The 19,841-nt window shown below is 38.9% G+C and overlaps 1 protein-coding gene across 1 annotated transcript; it reads left to right on the forward strand.

Moving 5' to 3' along the window:
- Window positions 1-710: 710 nt before the first annotated feature.
- Window positions 711-19,490, forward strand: mfsd14a2 (major facilitator superfamily domain containing 14A2). Its single transcript, XM_054596260.1, has 12 exons — window positions 711-984; window positions 3,696-3,791; window positions 7,414-7,476; window positions 9,415-9,542; window positions 9,743-9,857; window positions 10,081-10,299; window positions 11,053-11,166; window positions 12,174-12,245; window positions 12,891-13,003; window positions 14,322-14,419; window positions 15,076-15,233; window positions 15,321-19,490. Exons 1-12 carry the CDS (start codon window positions 901-903, stop codon window positions 15,531-15,533), a joined length of 1,473 nt encoding a protein of 490 aa, XP_054452235.1. The 5' UTR covers window positions 711-900; the 3' UTR covers window positions 15,534-19,490.
- The last annotated feature ends 351 nt before the right edge of the window (window positions 19,491-19,841 follow it).

Below are 19,841 nucleotides of genomic sequence, written 5' to 3' on the forward strand. Positions count from 1 at the left end.
ACGTCTGTCCTACTTATTTGCCAGTACAATATGGACAGGGGACAACAACCTAATCTTCTCAATTCAACAAAGTATGACGAATAATAAAATATAATAAAATAAGCAGAACACATCCAAAAACATCACACTTACACATCATAAAATGGGCACAACTTGACTTTAAGACAAATCTGAGAATAATTGTGAGAAAAGAGAGATTAAAGCAACCCTCCATTTATTATTATTTTGTATTTTTATGTCTATGCTTACTTTATTTTTTTGTGTTTATGAAAGTAGCTCTTTTTAAGTTAGATAGATAGTCCTTTATTGAAATTCGGGTGTTGCAGCAGCTCAAGGACAGAGAAACAGATTAAGGTAATAAATAAAACATATTATACAATAAAATTAAAATAAAATGTACAGTAGTTCATTACAGTATAGGAGATGTCTTCTTGTATACCCAGTATGATGGTTTGTTATTATTGTGTTCGTGGAAGTAGCTGAACATCTTGTACACTTTTTTTTTTATTTTTTTATTTTTATATAAACACAGCCAATCACCATATATGGTATTTCCTCTTGTACGCCGAACCCGCGGTGCGACATTAACAAATCGCCATTTGAGGATCAGTAGCGCCAACGTTCTTTCTAAACCAATCAGAACCCCGCTTTGAACATTCTCTTTCTCCAGGCAGCCAATCGCTGAGCGGCGTCGCGCTGGGAGGGCGGGTCATCGCGTAGTTCAGGAAGACGGGTTGAAGTGAGGTGGATAAATCATCATTTAGGGGTAGCTCACTGCTAGCTGCCCGTATCCGACTTCCGAGGTGTTATGAGCTTTGTTAGCCGAAATCAGTAGATTGTTTTAATTGTTGACAGGCGCCACGATGACCCTCTAACACCAAGAATGGACATAAGTTAACAATGACGGGGGAGAAAAAGAAGAAAAAGCGGCTGAACCGCAGCATTCTTCTAGCAAAGAAAATTATAATAAAAGATGGAGGAAGTGTGAGTTAAATATTTATTTATCTCCGTTAAGTGAGCGGGATCCCAGCTGCTGGAGTTAGTTAGCAGGCTTTGTTCATGTCGTATGAAACTGTCTTTTGTTTATACCTGTCTTTAATGGTTTGTCCCAGCCGATAACATTCCCCGTTAGCTCAGAGCTAGCGTTAGCTCAGAGCTAATGCTAGCTCTGAGCTAACGCTAGCGGCCTGCGTTAGCCTGCCCACTAACACGTCAGCCCTGCTAGCGTGAGCTCATGTCAACGCTGTGTGTGTTTATTTACCTCCACACAGTAGTATAGTTAGCCAGAATATGAGTTAATATAACTTTAAACCAGCACGTAAAGTCTGATTATGTCTCAGGTTTGATCACATCTGTCCCCGTGACGGTGCTCCACCATCAGGAGGCTATGCTAACCAGCGCTAGCTCGCTAGCATATGTCTTCAATTTGGGTGTTTTTATTTTTTATTTTTATATATCCTGCTGCAACAAGCTGTTAATTAAATAATCTGCCTGTTGTACTAGCTAGGTAGCTCTCTGTTTCTGGGATACAGGGGTGTGTCTGGTCAGTGAACGTCACACATGTCTAGTCCATAATGTGGTGTTGAAAACAAACAAACAAGCAGGACGGGTATTGATAAGTCAACATGTCAGAGAAGCAAACAAAAGGGACTGTTAAACACATGCAATGCAACAACTTGTGTTATAGAGTGTCTGTTCAGGATGTGGTGTTAATCATTGGTTTAATGTGAGCTTGTTTGCAGGATTAAACCACATGTGATGATAAGATGCCTCCAGCAGGAAGCTTGAACCAGGAAGCTTGAACCTTCCTACATTCACAGATCTAATAGACAACGAAACCATCATGTCGCAGATTTGAGTTATTATCATCATTTTTAGATAGTGCAAGCGATGATTGTCCCAAATTAGGCTTTTGGCAAAGATTGAGGATGGTAGGATTGTTATAAATACAGTCAGGCATCAGAGATGGTTATGTAATCCATTGGACAGCAATGCCAAACATTCTGGGTATCCATATGAAGACACAAAGATTTGTAATCCTAATGAGGATCAGTAATGGTCATTCTGTTGATGGCCTTGTGTCTGCACAGTTTTTAAGCACCTGACATGATGTGAGTGTATATTCCAATAAGGTCCATAATCCAAATCATTGTTATTGCCGTTGCGGTATTACTGCAGCTTCTTCGGACTACTCTGCCATTTAAGATTTCACTTTCAACGTCCAATCCTTGATCCAGTCATTGCATCTAATAGGCTTTGATGCTCAGTGGTCAATAGCAAAATGTGATCTCTGATAATGTAGCTGGTCTTCATTTAGGTGGAGGGGAAGTTGCAACATCGCTTTAATGAGACATTTGCAGAATGTTCCTCTTTTTTGTGATCATTGACATCGTAGAACAGGAAAGATGGGAGTTTCCTCTGATTTGCTGCTTTTGGCCCTCTTAGTCATAATCAGACTTGTAGAGTGTTTTGTTTTTTTGTGATGCTTTCATCCTCTCCATGTGGGGAAGTGACAACCAAGTGAGTGAGTAAACTAGCAGCTAGTGTCTATGTTAAGGTGGCCCTGGCCTACTTTACACTCCACAATTATCACACCTCGCTGGGATTCCTGTTAAAGATCCTGCTCAGCATCCACGCTAACTCCATCACAGTTTCTCTTCACCTTACAGACTTGTATATACTTTACTATTCTGCAGTGAAGTGACTTCTTTCTAGGGAGTGGGATTTACATACATTTAAAGGATGCCAATTTGTGTTTTACTCATTAAAGATAGAGGTCTGTATTAATTGTGACCCAGTAAACTATATCGCAGGATATTTGGTTGTACTCACCTGTTGGATTAAACACTTTGCTCCTAGCTGGGAAATTTAAATGAAAAAATGCTTAACCCAAATGTTTTTTTTAAAAATTCAGAAATTAATTTTAAATCTTTTTTCACTACTTTCTTTTATGAATTATTATGCCAGTAAATCGGCTACACATCAAAAGAAAAGCACCACCAAACTCATGCTGTAAAATAGAGGAAAAAATGCAGAATGGCTTGTGGCAATGTAAAATCAAAACCAAGTTATTTTGGAGGCAGATATACAGCTTAGAAAACAATACCATTTTCCTCGTGTTCTTATTACCCGATTGTCTGCAGGATGCAGCTAATTCTTTCTGACTATCCAGCAACTTGTAAAGTCAACTTAATGGAGTTACTGTGAATAGTATCTAATTGTTAATCAAAAGTTCACATTATTCTTTTTGTGTACACTAATCCCATTATTTGTGTGGATGTAAATCTACTGATTTATTGTGTCCCATGAGCAGATTTATGTATGACGCTAGTATCAATTTTAATTTCAATTGAAGAAAAGTATGCAAGTCACAGAGCAACCCTGATTCTTTTGGGGGTTTATTTCAACATTCAGCCCTGGATCGTATACATACTTCTTGCGAGAGTCCAGAGTGAAAGAATATTTTACATTTGCTTACTTACTCTATCCAAACTGTGGGCTGTCCCACAGGATCAGGTGATGCATAATCTTTGTATCATTAGGCAAAACCTTCTTTGAATAAGAATCCAGTTTAAGGTTTGATTTGTTAACGTGTTACTGTTTACAGGCACTTTGATAAATGGAAAAAAAATGTTGTTTCTTCTTGGCTCATCACCTTTCTATTTGTTTGTCTCTCTCTCTCCATCTCCATCCAGCCTCAGGGAATCGGTGAGCCTAGTGTTTACCATGCTGTGGTGGTCATCTTCCTGGAGTTTTTTGCATGGGGTCTTCTCACCACCCCAATGCTCACGGTAAGCCCCGACACACACGCACTCTCCCGTTGACACACTGTTGTGTAAAGTGACATAACTGTTGGTAATACATTCCTACGCCTACACCTCTCTTCTCTTGTAACCCATCCAAAGAGTGGCATTTCCCATTGACTGGAGTCGTACAAGGCCCATCAGTGTCTATGAATGATTGAATTCCTAATCAAATGAGTGAGGCCCTGAGTGACGCACTTTTGTTTTTTTGTGCGTGTGTGTTGGCAGATGTTTTTGCCAAGCGCTAATGGACTGAGAAATATGAAAAGGGCATCAAACTGTTGCATTGTCTGAGCACCAGTTCTTTGTTGAAAAGGCTTATCAGCGGGTCACTGGTTTTAGTTGTCGGGCCCCAGCACAGATGAAGGCTAGGCAAACCACGCCACACATTCACCTCAGTGCACTGCAGAGTGGGTGGGGGGTTACCATATTTGCTAAAGGCAACTCAGACAGCATTATTCAGAGGATTGTCTTTCCAAAATGTAACCTGTGTTTTGGAAAAATGTTGGTACCAGAAGATCATTAAGCCAACATATAAAAAATTAGTAAACAAACTGCTACGATGATTAATAGTGATGACATGCTTTATTTCATACCAGCATGGATTGTGTATTAATAGTTTTCCTTTTTTTTGACAGTGGCTTTCCATTTTTCAGGCAAGCTCTTTATTTATTTAAATCTCCAGTTTTTTTTAACTTGCACATTTTTTCTCCACGTGAATGACTGTGGTTAGAAACTGGTATCTCAAACAAACAGTGAGTAAACATCTGTGCGCCACATGATGTGAACCAGACAGGCTTATGCAATGCATGCTTTCCAGCAGTCTCTTGTTTGAAGAGGTGGTTGTATGTGTAACTGTTAAGCATAAATTACTAGGGGTTTGTAAAGCCTTAATTACTGAGGGTTTGTTGCCCTCGAGATCCCTGGGCGGAGGTTGGATTTGCATTTTGGACTAATCAGAGGGCGCCTGAAGATGAGAGGGACTGCTTCACTGCTCTCAATGAGCGTACTGCTTCATTAGTATCCAGCAGCAACAGTCGTCACCGAGCATTCACAGTCTGTGTGTGTGTGTGTTGGGTAACTGACTCCCAGAGGAAGAGAGGAGATTCTTAACCATGCCATGAGCTTTTCCTTCTGTACCCCCTGAACAATAACTAGATCCTGTTATTTAGTCTCAGTTCTCACACTAGTGTCAATGGCACTGACGGTATGGACTTTGAGCTGGACTATCCTCTGCCTTCCCAGAAAAATACAGTGATGTAGTAACAGTGTCTGAACATATCCTGAAATACTTGCATATACTTGCATTTATTTAGCGCCTTTTAGTCTTCCACTGAAAATACTTTTACACAACATTTACCCATTCACACACACACTCATACCCTGAGGGCAGAAGCCAAACTGCTCACCAGATATGTATCTCCTGAGCCACAGCCATCTTGCTATGTTTTTATTAAAAAAATGTGTGAGACAGCAGCAGTAAAAAAGCATTGTCAAAACTGAAAAGTTCTCCATATCATTTTATGTGGAAGTCTTTAAAAATCTATTTTTTTTAAAGACCGCTATAAATGGAGTTAACATTTAATTGTTTCATTAAAGTTGCGATTTACAAGATTGGGAGAATTTCTATTGCGTCTCATCTGCTCTCAACATGGAGACGGCGGAGCTGGCCTCATGTTGCTAACGGTGCTACTAGTGTAATCAACGGCTGAAGTGCTGTTTTGAAAACAGTGTAGAGCAGCAGCCTTGAGCCAGTGGGTCACGCTGACGTGCATTAACATGCAGTAAAAGTACACACAGCCGGCCCGGCTATGTACTAAGAACAGCGAAGCTGGCATTATAACACAGAAAGAGAGAGAGAGTGACATCATTCTCTGCTCAGGTAGCCATTACTACTCCGTCTTTACTTGGCAAATAGTTGTTTGCTTCTATATTAATGCTCTAAATATTGAACTGAGCACCATTAATATTGAACTGCCAAATTCCAATTATAAACATTTTGTACCCTTCAGATACAATGTGGAGGAGTGCTCATACTGACAGAGTATGCACTCTCTGAGTACTTCCAGCAGTTTAATATCAGAGCAGTTTCTCTGTACAACGTTTTTTGTATTAAAAACCAACAAATGTTGTAAGATGTTGTTATACAATGCAAAATTTGACAGAAGTACGATTGTTTTGCTCCCTGATATTATTCAGCTTCTCAGTTGACGTCCAGGTCCTTGTATCAAGATTGAATCTCTGGTCGCTGTGTCTACACTTGGACTGTCAGACTGTTTCACAATCATATTTACTAAAATAATCAATGTTCACCCTAAACAGAGCAGAGGGAAAAAAACAAAAACAGTTATAATGGGTAAATGTACTCATTCCTGTGGGAGGACTGTGCTGAAAATGTATTTTAAATCTATACTTAGGTTTTCTCTGTTGAAGCACATAGTACGTCAATTTAACCAAATTTTGCGCTCACATGAAGAATGATAACAATGTTTATCTGCAGAGCGATCTTGGTATTTAACTTAGTTTCAGAAAGCCTGATTGGTAGTGATTGTACTTTAGTTTTCTTCTCAAGAATGAAATCTTTACCACTGAAGTAGAACATAATGGAGACCTTGTGATGCTGCTGCAGTGTTTACATTCTGCAAATATGGGTGCTGTTTTTAATATTCTTGTTTGGGTGGGTAATTTTTTTGTCTATGGTCAATTAAGTTATGCACTCTGTGTATTCATTTTTTAACTTGTATTTATCATATTTTTTCAAGTGTTTTACTTTCATCTTTTGTTCAGTCTTTATATTTCACAATATTGTACACTGTGCTGCATTTCTTGAAGTAAAGGTGCTATACAAAGTTTATTATTATTATTATTATTATTATTAATAATAATACCTAAAATGGCTAGGCACCAGACTATTTACAGGTGTTTGAGCTTCCTAGAGACCGGCATAGGTATAATGCTAGGCATAGTCAAAATTCAAAGATATGGTACTGTTGGATAAGGCTGAAAAATCATTGAAGAAAGATGTGTCCTCATCTCACATTGGACAATAATAGCAAAGTAAAGTATAATTAAATAATGATCCCAAGTTTGAATAAAGTTTGACAGCTTGTGTTGTCGTCATCGTCTCCTTTTCCAACGGCGTTTTAATGCAAAGGCTTACTGGGGCTCAGACTCCATGGCCATGATGGGACGTTAAAGACTTAACAGCAGCTGGGGTTATTACTCTGCTACACGAGAGAAAAACTTTTTCTAGCAGCTGTTTCTCTGACTGACGGACTGATTGAAGGGAGAGAGGTGACTGATATAAGTAGGGTCCCTGTAGAAGGTCCCAGAAAACGTATACAAGATATTTGTATACGTTTTGGTTGTTTTTCATTACATTGACAAGTTTAAACATCCTGCCATAGACCTTTAATGATTGAATTCATGTTTTATTTTCTAGTTTTCAACCCTCCATCATTTATTAGATTCTTGTCCAGTGGCATCATAGTTGTTTTGCTCCCGAGTTGTAGTTTAACCCTGCCAGAGACTGTAAGCCATTGTCTGAAATGTGATGCAGTCTGTGTGGATAACGTGGTTTCATGTTGTGTTATCTGTGTTTGTTCTTCAGGTATTACACCAGACATTCCCCCAACACACATTCCTGATGAATGGACTCATCCATGGTGTCAAGGTAAGTTACCACTACACACGACCACAATATGCTGTCTCTTATGACCGAAATATAGCGGTGACATAATGCTAATAAGTTATGTCTTGTTTTACTGACAATGCCTCAATAACAAGCAATATCTGTTGTGTTGTTTAAAACGTAATGACTTTAAATTAATATAAGAGCAAACTGTGTGTGCGCTCTGGAGATGATCAGCAGTTCATTAGGAATAAAAAAGCCTAAATATAATAGGCATAAATATATCGCTGTTGCCAACTTAATACTTATTAATTTGTGACAGTTTTTGTGGATTCATTTTAACAATACATTTATCTATTTATTTTATTTATTTATTTCTGGTAACACAAAACCATACACTAAGGCATGCCAGCATCCATATGCTTTTTGTGTTTTAAGGACTACAGCTGCTGTTACCAAACATTGTTCTTCTTCAGCATGTTTGTCTCTCTTTTATTTGCCCTTGGAAGATTTGCTGAGCGTGTGTGCTCTTGTTCAGTGACGCCCTGCTAAACACCAAGGCAGTTACGTGTAAACACCTACAAGCTGTCAGGTTATCTCAGCAGGTTCACCAGCTGGCTACAGAATAGGTCATAGAAGCACTGTGAGAGCAAAGTGCTTCAAGTGCACCTTCATGGTCACTATTCAGGGGAAAGGAGAGTGTGTCTAAAGATAGTTGGAGATTACTTTTAATTATTTGGGATTTTCTATTTTCCTGTTTATATTGAGAAAAAACATTTGGGCCTCATTCATTAATTAGAATGAGTAGAAATTGTATTACTTAACGCACACATGCAAAATAACGGTCGTTCTAAATTGACCGTTGCATTCCTGCTATTTGCATCAATATTGCCACAACCCCATTTTGCTATACGTTTGAAGCCTCATTAATAATGTCGACATCTGAATTCTAAATCAACATTTGAATGCCTCATAGTTTGTTTTTAAACTTTCTTTGCATGCTCTTCATCCTGGTAACTCTGTATTTCTGCACAGTGGCAGATGATTAGGCTACACTAATACTGTTTGTAAATTATATTATTTGTAGAATAACATTGCAGTGGTGGCTGCGTTGGATTGTTTCTGACTCGTGTGATCTGACAATTGAAACTTAATTTAAAAACCTCAAGCTTAGAAACATAATATATTTGATTATAACAATAATTTAAGAGGATGAAAGGACATCAATTTCCTAGTCATTTAATACATTTGGCCAATGCATTGTCTATTAAAGCCTTTTTTAATAAATGCGGTTTTAATATCACATGTATTTAATGAAAATCTATGCGTACGCGTGGTTTGAGGTTCTCAATTATTTTTGCAGAGTTATAACATACAATCCTGGATTTGTGCGTAAAGCTTTTTTTACGCATTGTTTTAAACATGTTTGTAAATAAAGCTAATTGTTATAATCTGAGCAAGAATGACTTACTATGCGAACATGTGACCACCAAAAAAAACACCTTACAATCTATTGTCTATATTCCAACGTAATGGATTGATCGTTTTTCAGATCAACGACAAAAATAATGTTTAAAAAAAAAAGAATGAATACCAAATAACTGTCTTGTATTGGCAAGATTATATATAACATTTGAAAGATTATCTGTATTTTCTGTCTTTAACCATGTGTCAATCAAAACTTTCACAACTGGTTTTACTTTTTACAACAGACCTCAAACAGAAAGCTTTCGGTGTTTTGTTATTATCTCGTTTCTGCTTGTGTTTTCTTTTAGATTAGGAACATTTTATCAAGTCTGCCATCTGCTATAGCCTAGTGATAGCAGACTTCTAGACCATATAAAATACTTTCAATTGCCTTAACATTGCTTTCATGCCAGTATGGGTATAAAAGGGAAAACTAAAGCTACAATTGATGAGACTGGTGTGTTTTGTGTAAACGACGTCGTGCCCTCATCTTTCTCCCTCCGTCCTCTCCAGGGCCTATTATCATTTCTGAGTGCTCCGCTGATTGGAGCGTTGTCAGACGTATGGGGACGCAAATCCTTCTTGCTGCTAACCGTCTTCTTCACGTGTGCACCCATTCCACTGATGAAGATCAGCCCATGGTGAGTGCAGAACACCAACAGCTCTATCCAATTATTCAGTCATGTTTTTAGGTAAAAGGCGAAGTACTATAATGCAACCCAATACAACAACAGAATAAACTACAGCCCCATAGTTAACAATTAACAACATTATAAACTTCACAAATGTAATATTACAATGTTAAAGGTGTTGACAAGCCAAACCCCTTTTATTGTTTCAGGTGGTACTTTGCCGTTATCTCCATGTCCGGCGTCTTTGCCGTCACCTTCTCTGTTATCTTTGCCTATGTGGCGGATATCACGCAGGAGCATGAGAGGAGCACAGCATACGGTTTGGTAAGGAGATGGTTAAAATATGTGTCTTTTTTTAAATGCCTCCACAATGATTATTAGGTAATTATCAGTGAATAATTATGCCTGTATTGTTTTTCACTTTTCAAAACTGAATAAGTACTCAACCAAAGAGTCCTAACAATCTTTTCCATTTAAATGCATCAAAAGACAGATCCATCCCTTCCTGTTTTGCTCAGCCCTCATCTCTGCATCTCGCTCCCTCCAGGTATCGGCTACCTTTGCGGCCAGCCTGGTTACCAGCCCGGCCATCGGGGCCTACTTATCTGTGACCTACGGCGACACCTTGGTGGTGATCCTGGCCACAGCCATAGCCCTGCTGGACATCTGCTTCATCCTGGTGGCCGTACCGGAGTCGCTGCCAGAGAAGATGAGGCCAGCATCATGGGGAGCACCCATCTCCTGGGAACAGGCGGACCCCTTCGCTGTAAGTTACAACACATTATGCACAGGGGTTCTTACCAAACAGCAGATGATTGCAGTGTGCTTCATCAGCTCAGTTGTTGTTTGCAAACCTGCCAAGCTGTGCACATTCATGTAGCCTGCACTCCTTTTGACATCAATGTACTTATTTTTTTTCTTATTTTTGAAACACCTGGATGGAAGTGGATATAAGATACAGCCAAGCTAATCGAGAGACATGGGAAGAAAGTTTCTTCTCCTGCCATTTATTTCTCTACCAATTTAAAAAAAAAAAAAAAAAAAAAAAAAGGACCAAATGACCAATGACACAAAAGCTTTTAACGTCAGTCATGCCACAGTGTTTAGACCTAGAAGTAGCTGCAGGAAGCCTCCAAAACGTTAAGGCGCTTTGCCTCTGTCACCTAACAACCTGGACAACTGATTTAAAAAAAGGTTCAGTCAAAAAAAAAAATCTCAACACCACCTGTCTGTAAGTTTGTTAGTGAGTGAGTTAATAGTTGGCAGTATGAGGGTGACAATTCAGTATCTTCCAAATTTACTGTCTTTTTCTGTATTTTGGTTACAGCAGTTCAGCATGGAAACACTGTCCAGAGAAACAAAACAAAAAACGGAGTGAATTTTGTACTAAACGAACTGTAACTTTTTTACTTAAGGCTTATTAAAGTGGGAGACAATGGTAAATGCTGTCCACTAACATTGCTCATGTTTCTGTAACTATCAATTTAAAGCTAAATCTGTCCTGCTGTTCCCTCGACAGTCTCTGCGTAAGGTGGGCCAGGACTCCACGGTGCTCCTCATCTGTATCACAGTGTTTCTCTCCTACCTCCCCGAGGCCGGCCAGTACTCCAGCTTCTTCCTCTATCTCAGACAGGTAACACTCTGCTCTTTGACACTTCCAGAAAGAACATCAACATGACTGAATTAAACACGATAGTAACATTGTTTACACACATCATGTACACTTCATACCACATCTTATAGCATCTGCTTATCCAAATGTGACATGGAATTATGAATAAAGGATTCAACTGTAAACTGCCTTCTAAGTCAACATAAACAGCAGTTTAAAGACACTGCTTTCTTACATAAAGTTGTGGTTTGTTATTTTTGGTATTAATATGGCAGCGTCATACTTTAGCCATTTGTTTTGCTAATAAAAAGCTGGAATAGCTACAGGAAAATGTATTGAATAATCTCTGAACAGCTGGGGAGAAATCTTCCCAACACACTTTTACCTACATCACTTTAAAATTGGATCAGCAGGTTTGCTCAGCAATGTGGGAGCAAATTAATAAGGTGTCCCAGCAAAATGCTACCACAGGAACACCAATGTAAACGAGCCTGAATTAGCCCCCTTAAGTCGTACTTTAAAGGTGCAGCAGCATCTGGAAGCACCAGGCAGTTTTAAGGTGACGTCATTCAAACTGCTTTGACTGACGACAGTTTAGTTTTTGTGTAAACGTCGGATGAACCAGTCGGGCAAGTTTGACATGCACATCAGTTCCGAGAGTTGAAGCTAACATTACTCTACACACCTTCCTGTTCCCTTTATGCGGAAGTTTCTTTATCATACAGCTCTCCACATTATTGTCATAAGTTAAACACACCTCGCTCCAGCAGCCCTACTCCTTAAGGCTGCCTGTATTGAAGGAGATAAAGGGCAGCGTATTTGACCTAAATACAAGAAGAAGAAAAAAAGAGGAGCACCTTTTGTTGTTCTAAAAAGCAGTTGTAACACAGCACGTGTTTACAAAAGGCAACAAACAAACCCCCTTCTTCCTTTGTGTTTGGTGAAAAATGGGGGAAGGCTTTGTGTCGGAGCAACTTTTCTCTTCTCATGTCCTAACTTGTGTTATCTGAATGTTATCTCCCCCTCAGGTCATAGGCTTCACATCAGAGACAGTGGCTGCCTTTATCGCTGTGGTGGGGATCCTCTCAATACTAGCCCAGGTACTGGAAAACACTTTTGCTGTTGAATTAAATGTAAAATTGAGTCGTCCCGTCCTCGTGTTTGGAGTTTTATTATTTTTTATTATTAATTGTTAATTAGCATGGCAGAAAAAATTTAAAAAGTTGCAGATTTTATAGAGTCCATGTTGACAAACGTTGAAGTCAAATTTTATTTGTTTATCACAAATTTGCATCACAGTGCTTTACAGTCTGTACAGCAGACCACACCCTTTGTCCTTAGAACCACAGTTTAGATTAGGAAAACTCAACAAAAACCTTCCAACAGGGTAAACAGAACAACAGAGGACAGACGGGCATGATAGACGTGTGTGCAGATTAGACAGAAATAACAATAAGGTCTTCAACTTGCTTGTTTTGTCCAAAAGCCAACCCAATTAAACCCCCAGGTATTCAGTTTACTTTCACAGGAGACAAAGAAAAGCAGCAAATTTAAACATTTGAGTAGGTAGTTAATTTTTAATATTTTGCAGATAACTTTTCTGTCCTTAGATTAATCAAGTGTTTGTTTTAGCTCTGTGTAAGTCGAGACTTGAGTGAATTAGAAAGCGATTTAAAACTGTTTGCTGCATTACTCTATGCTTCCTTAAAGTTTACTTGTGTGCCCTGTGTGCTGTGTTTCTGCAGACGGTGGTGTTGGGGATCCTGATGCGGTCCATAGGGAACAAAAACACAATCCTGCTCGGCCTCGGCTTCCAGATCCTCCAGCTGGCGTGGTACGGCTTCGGCTCTCAGCCCTGGTGAGTGACATCCAACACACTCGCCTTTCCACTGCATTCATGTGAAGGGGAGAGACATCCCACACTAAGAATTTAAGAAATTAATTGAGAAATTTGGTTTTTCGATTCCACATATTATTCCCAAAACCAAAAATTTCCGTGCCTTCGTCTGAAGCTCAGTTTCAGAAGTATGTGCAAGCTTCACAAAAGATAGAACCGATTCGGATCAATGTGATCACACGGCCATTATAATTTAAGCAAGCAAGGAAGGAAGGAAGGAAGGAAGTTTGTTATGACAATGCATTTCCTGCAGCACTGTGCAAAACCATGTTCATTGGCATCATAATTCTTAATCAGATAATGGTGGCTCATTCAAGCCTTGTAAAACGTCAAGTAATTAACTTGTGCATGGCAGGATGCATAGTTTTTACATTAATCTTTTTTTAAACTTCCAAGTAAAGTTTCATATTTTGCATTAGAATTGCTTGTTATTGTTCACTGTAATCCCCTGACAAACCACCAGAGGGGAGCATAGCCTTATTCAATAGCTGTTAAGACTATATTCTGATAACTGGGACTCCATTAAGGTATTAATATAGTGTGTAACTCAAAAGATTTTGTTTGACCAATGTAAAATGATTTTCTAAATATTTGCACAGGCATTTTACTGTGATGGAAGTTACAGTTTGAGATTCGGTGCCTTTTTGAAAAACATTTTTTCTCAAAGCAACAGTACAACTAATGTTTCCCTTGAAACATATAAATATGAAGAAAATATGCTTTAATTGAACAAACACCAGCCTGACACACAAAGGTCATCAATCATAGCAACTGCGTGAGTTTCTTTTGTTGTTTTTAGCCCAGTGTGGAGGGCAGACTGACCCATATTATCTATTGATTCTGAATGAAAGCATTCACAATATGTCATCTTGTTGTTGCCCTCTGCTTTGGTCAATACCCAGGAAATTAAATTAAATAAAGGTCAGCTTGGTCCATGTTCATAAAAGCACAGCAGTATCCATTACTTCTCAACATTAGAGCTCCAAAGGAGTCCCATGAAGATTAACAACAAAAACATACAAATCATTGTCATGGTTTTAGTTTTTCATAAATTCAATAGGAAGTACGACTGTATCTCAAATTGGGTTCAGTCCCTGCTTATCTATATGTAGCAGCAGTTTAGTTACACAAGCACATTTTCCGCAGTTGATTCAGAGTTGTTGTTTTGCTACAGTCTTTTAAACGTAGTAGGCGCAACAACCAACGTTTTAGTCCAATTCTGGAAAGGTTAAAAAAAGTTTTGTTTGTATCCTTAACAAATGTGTGTTGTTGGTTGTAGGATGATGTGGGCTGCTGGAGCTGTTGCAGCCATGTCCAGCATCACTTTCCCCGCCATCAGCGCCATCGTGTCCCGTAATGCAGACCCCGACCAACAAGGTACGATACTCAACTGTTAACATCTCTCACTTTTTTCTGTTTGATAAAATAATCAAGCATCTATGTTTTGATTTTGTCTTAACACGAACAGCTACATATGAACTTAAGCCCAACTAAAACAAAGTCTTCAATAAGTTATTGTTTAATTTATTTAATATCAAATCACAGTAAAAGTGAACAAGGCTAAGAATTTGACCTTGCATTCAATGCTACATTTAGCTGGTTTTTCATTTTTTTTCTATTCCAGGTGCAATACACACATTTCTGTTGGTACATAAATAATATTTAAGTTCAGTGCACTTTTCATTTGTTGCCGAGGAGGGCATCTCTGGCCAAACATTGCACACTGATGTACGAGAAAGAGGAGGGATAAACACAAGTACGCGTACCTCTATATTGTTATCTAGTCATTACGGGTGGTCCGACTTCATCAAAGTAAATATGCAGTTGACTCTGAAATAGGCATCCTTTGATTAAAAAAAAATATGGAAGATCTGTCTAAATGTAATTTGCTGCTTTGTACCTGTGTACAGGTCTATATCATACATTTCTATTTGCTTGACAAATACCTAAATCTCATTCTGATAGCTACTGAAATGTAGCACCTATTAAAGATGTTCCTGACAGGGTTGTGTGTTATATCTGTCTGCCTGCAGGTGTTGTCCAGGGGATGATTACTGGAATTCGGGGCCTCTGTAATGGTTTGGGCCCTGCTCTCTACGGTTTTGTCTTCTACTTGTTCCACGTGGAGCTGACCGACACGGACGGCTCTGAGAAAGGTGTCAAACCCAACATGGCCAACCCAACTGATGAGGTAGATACACAACACTGTTACACATCCCAAAAATAAGTTGCACATATGGTAGCTGTGCTTAAACAAAAATGTGTCTCTCCTTTTCAGAGTGCCATCATCCCAGGTCCTCCCTTCCTGTTCGGTGCATGCTCAGTGCTGCTGTCTCTGCTGGTGGCCCTGTTCATCCCGGAGCACACGGGGCCCGGCATGAGGCCCGGCGCCTACAAGAAGCACAGCAACGGGGCACAGAGCCACTCCCACAGCCCTCAAGGCAGCGGGGCCGAGGGCAAGGAGCCGCTGCTGGAGGACAGCAGTGTATAACCACCGCTAAGGGGGGCCGACAGCGCTCCAACCCAAAAAAACCTGCACACACGGACAGAAATACACATTTTACCACATGGACACACTCTCACCTCAGGCACACATCAGACTCAAGTGCCATGAAGATGTGTTTGTGTCCACGGCACAAAAGTGGGCACTCCTTCCTTAGCAGCCCTTTTCTTTTTCTTTTTCTTCTCTTTTTTTTTTTTTTTTTTTTTTTTTTTTTAAAGCAGGGTAGTGGGAGGACTCTCTGAAGACCCTGTGTGAAGAGAGTGTGTTGAGTATTCTTTTGGGGCTGCAGTGGAAAGGTGTTTGTGTGTGTCTTGCTGAGCTGGACTCTAATCCTTGGTTTCCATAAAGCGGTAACAGAGCGGAGCACACAACAGCTTGTCCCCTCCTGGTGCAAAAAAAACCCAGAACCGGAGTGATTTGGTTTAGAGAGTGAGTGGGTTAGATATCAAATGTTACTAAATACCTGTGTGATTCTTCATATTCTTCTGAAGCCAGTGAAGTGGCAACTTTGTCTGTTTGTCCAACCGGAGTGTAACAAACAGTCAGTTGAGCACTTTGTCGGCTGGTCTTTCACAAGCTAAATTCTGTTCTGATGCTCGTCTTTGCATATACAGCTCTGTCAAAGCGTCCGAGAAGGGAACACAGTTCTTCCTCTGAATGCACAGCAGCAGCAGCTGTACACCGATGAGAGGCACGCTGCCTAATCTAGGTCAGGACAGGTCAACCGGTTCAGATATAAAAAAAAAAAAAAAAAGCTTCATAAGACCACACTTTGTTTAAACATTACACTTCGACAGAGAGAAGTGTGCGAGAGAGAGAGAGAACGAGAGAGAGACCACTTTATTAGCTGAAGCTGTTTTTCAGTGTTTACTTGCCATTCTTTAGATTAGTAGTACAGTTTGGGTTGTATATTTTACTCTGTTCAAACTGAAGGCTAGCTGTGCTTCACGTTTTTATTCAAGAAACAAATGTTGCCTCGAAGTGACTTAATATATATATATATATATATATATATATATTAATTACGTAACCTGTATGAAGACCGAGGTCTGAAAAGGCTCTGTAATCGTGCGCTATCGCTCCCATCGGAGCAGTTACAAAACTTCTTCTTCCTTATTTTTTGTTTTCATGCCCTTTCTGTTACTTTGTTTCCTGACATTTATCACCATCAGGGTTAAGGCTTACAGAAACCATGGTTTTATTTTAACACGCCTCTGGACCGTTTGGAGCTAGAGCGTCGCTATCAGCATGTCAGTGTTGGCACTGACTGTTAATACGGAGTCTTTGAATTAATATCATTAGGTTAAACAGAATATCAGTCGTGCTGCTGCGGTAGATAATTCAAAGGTTAATGTGATGTGATGTGGCGGATACAAATTTCTACAGTGGTTTTTATAAACAATGAAACGGTTTCGCAGAACCCCCGACATTTAAGCTTCCATACAAACGGTTATTAACAGGCACTGCACATTTCTTGAACTATAACAAACAAATGGTAGACATTTTAGATGTGAAGCACCTCAAGGAACTGGCTCCTAAATCATAAACTGACTTAACAGGCTTCAGATTCTCTACAAAATGAAGCTATTTCCTAATTGTCAGACCAATTCTGTACACACAAACCTGCGCCACCTACAGGAAACGAAGCATGCGGCAACAGTAGTTTATAATTAGAGATGAAATCATGTTTGTCGCCCCCTACAGGCAAGGAATGTAACAGTTGCTCCAATTTTGGCAAACGTTACAGCTGCAGATTTTTGTGTGATACGTTTTTTGTAAGGTTTTACATTTCTCCAAAAACACTTGTTCACTATGATAGAGTAGAAATATAGCATTAAGTGTCACTAACGATTTTAAATTTTTTCATAAAAACATTCCAGTGCTTGCATCCTAATGGAGCAACGCCGATCACCAAAGCTAAACACCCATTAGATAAAAACTAATAACCTACAAAGTAACCAGGAGGACAGAAGTTACATGATGACTTTGATAGAATTATAAATATCCCAGAATTCATTAGGAAGTATGATCCAGTCAACAATTGCAATAAAATGCAGCAACATGTAAAACCTAAAATATGCACATAATTATCAGAACTGCAGCATCTATTGTTTCTTTGCTGTGGACGGTGCACGTCAGCGTATCCGCCTGCAGGTCTAACTTGCGGTTATCTTTTCTTGCCAGTAGGCGGCGCAGGATGAACATGAACTACAGGTTCTGGTTCTGGTTTTGGTTTTAGCTCGCATCAGTGACACTGTGTTCCCTTTGTTCAAATACTGTGCTAGCAACTGGTAAATTATCTTAATCCCAAATTTTCAAAAGTCTATTTATAAAATGACTCAAGTGCATTTAAATGGTCAAACACAACCTGGGATGGGTGAGTAGCTTACAATGGGTTTCATGCCGTCTAACATCTATCTGAAGAGAAATGTACGTCATATATTTTGTGCCAATTTTTTTCTGGTTTTCATACTGTGTGCTTGTTCACTTGAGTGATTTGAATATTTTGTTCTGTTTTCTCTTGTCTTAATTTTTGGCTGAATTATTTTTCTTTTTTTATAGCTTTTTAAAACTTCGAGTCAATTTTAAGGAATCTTTTCAGCATTGTGGCGAGATGGTAAATTATCGAATGTCCATCTGTCTTTTTTTTTTTCTTTCGACCTCAATTTTCATTTAATAACAAGCATTTCACTGTGGTTAGTTATATTTGATATTTTTCCCCCCCGATTTATCAGTAGTTGATTACAAAAGTCACTGAATGTTTCAAAGCCAAGCTGTACATGTCGACCCCGCTATATCCTCAACAGTCTGACTTGACCTGTCATAGTTTTTATTATTTCAGAAGGGGTGTTGATTTCATCTCTGAATATCATTTTTTTAAACATTTATTGCACCAACACATTGGTTAACCCACAAATTCAGATCCTACTAAAATTGGTAAGATTCTCCACCAGCCCCCATGTGCACTCGTACAGCTTTCAAGCAGACGACTGTAAAATGTACTAAAATAACTCGTACGTACAGCAAGTGTATATATTTATTGCTCAAGGAGATGGCCACCTCTCGGTCTATTTGGTTTTTTGGTGCGATTATTATTACATATTTCTCAAGACTTACCTGCTAGCCACTCTTGTTTTTAAGTACGATGTGGTTTGTGGCCTGAACCCCCTCTCTCTGTGTGCCTAAAATTAGCCAAGAAATGAGTATGGCAACATAAGTAAATGGTGGTTATTATGTAAATATGGGAAACTAATGACAAACTATTTATTAAAGGTTTATTGTACAATGAAATGTTTTGAGTTTGCCGTTTTTGGGGTGTTTACCATACATTTTGTATCATCAGGGTGTTCCTCTGCAAGTAATCAACCTCTAAATCCTTTTAGTGTTATGTTTAAAACACGGATCATGAATTTATGTCCGTTAGATCCCGTTAGATCCCATCACAAACAGTTATTTATTACATTCAGCTTTTACTTTCTATTCAAAATCCCAGACTTTTTGTTAAATGCTCCAACATGTTGGATGTTTGTTTAGTAATCTGCTCAGAGTTATATTGAGGCTCTAATGCTTTCCTCCACTTAGACTATGTATACTCAGCTGTTATTAATGCAGAGACCTAAGCTTATTTACCTTCTGTGGTCTGAGCCTCTTTGTTAAAGCCTCACAGAGGCAGTAGTAAAGTCTGGCAGAAAACATTAACAAGGCCATCACCGTACTTTCCCCTGAACAAGTGGGTACTAGGAGAGGGCGGTTAAATCAAATACAGAGTAATATTTAATATCTGGGCCAGAAAAATATAACTTGTATTATTAAAAGCAGCTACTCTGAGGGGAGAAATGGAATGTGATTTTATGATTATTTTCTATCATTCTTTGTGGTAGATAGATGTTTATTTTTAGGTGATTGCTGAGCACAACAGCGTTCATGTGCCCAAAACGTAATCTAACATGATTTTTTTTTTTTCAGTTATTGATCCTTTGTAGCTATTATCTGTTGTATCAATACGTTGGGCTCGCCGCTGGGGTGAACGGTACCACATTAAAACACTGACCACAACTATGCATGATAATCCTTTACTTTGGTACAAAGCCTTAAATAGTCTTATTGTATTTATTATTTGGCTTTTGAAATGTGGCTTTTTTTTTTAGACACTGTTGCCTGGTGTATGACACGGTTTCCCAATTTATTGTAAAATCATTCAGGTATTTTTAATAATTAATACATTCATCAAGGGTTTGTTTCAATCATGTATATGTTGTGTGTTCTGGTTTCATACAGAAACCAGCAGCATTATAT

The sequence above is a fragment of the Anoplopoma fimbria genome, chromosome 3 (genome assembly GCF_027596085.1).
Source record: "Anoplopoma fimbria isolate UVic2021 breed Golden Eagle Sablefish chromosome 3, Afim_UVic_2022, whole genome shotgun sequence".
Taxonomy (NCBI): domain Eukaryota; kingdom Metazoa; phylum Chordata; class Actinopteri; order Perciformes; family Anoplopomatidae; genus Anoplopoma; species Anoplopoma fimbria.

Coding starts and splice junctions, on each gene's coding strand:
- mfsd14a2 (XM_054596260.1), top strand. CDS start 901: ATGACGGGGGAGAAAAAGAAGAAAAAGCGGCTGAACCGCAGCATTCTT. Junction 3,792..7,413: donor TCACCACCCCAATGCTCACG/GTAAGCCCCGAC, acceptor TTTGTTCTTCAG/GTATTACACCAGACATTCCC. Junction 14,420..15,075: donor TGCAGACCCCGACCAACAAG/GTACGATACTCA, acceptor GTCTGCCTGCAG/GTGTTGTCCAGGGGATGATT.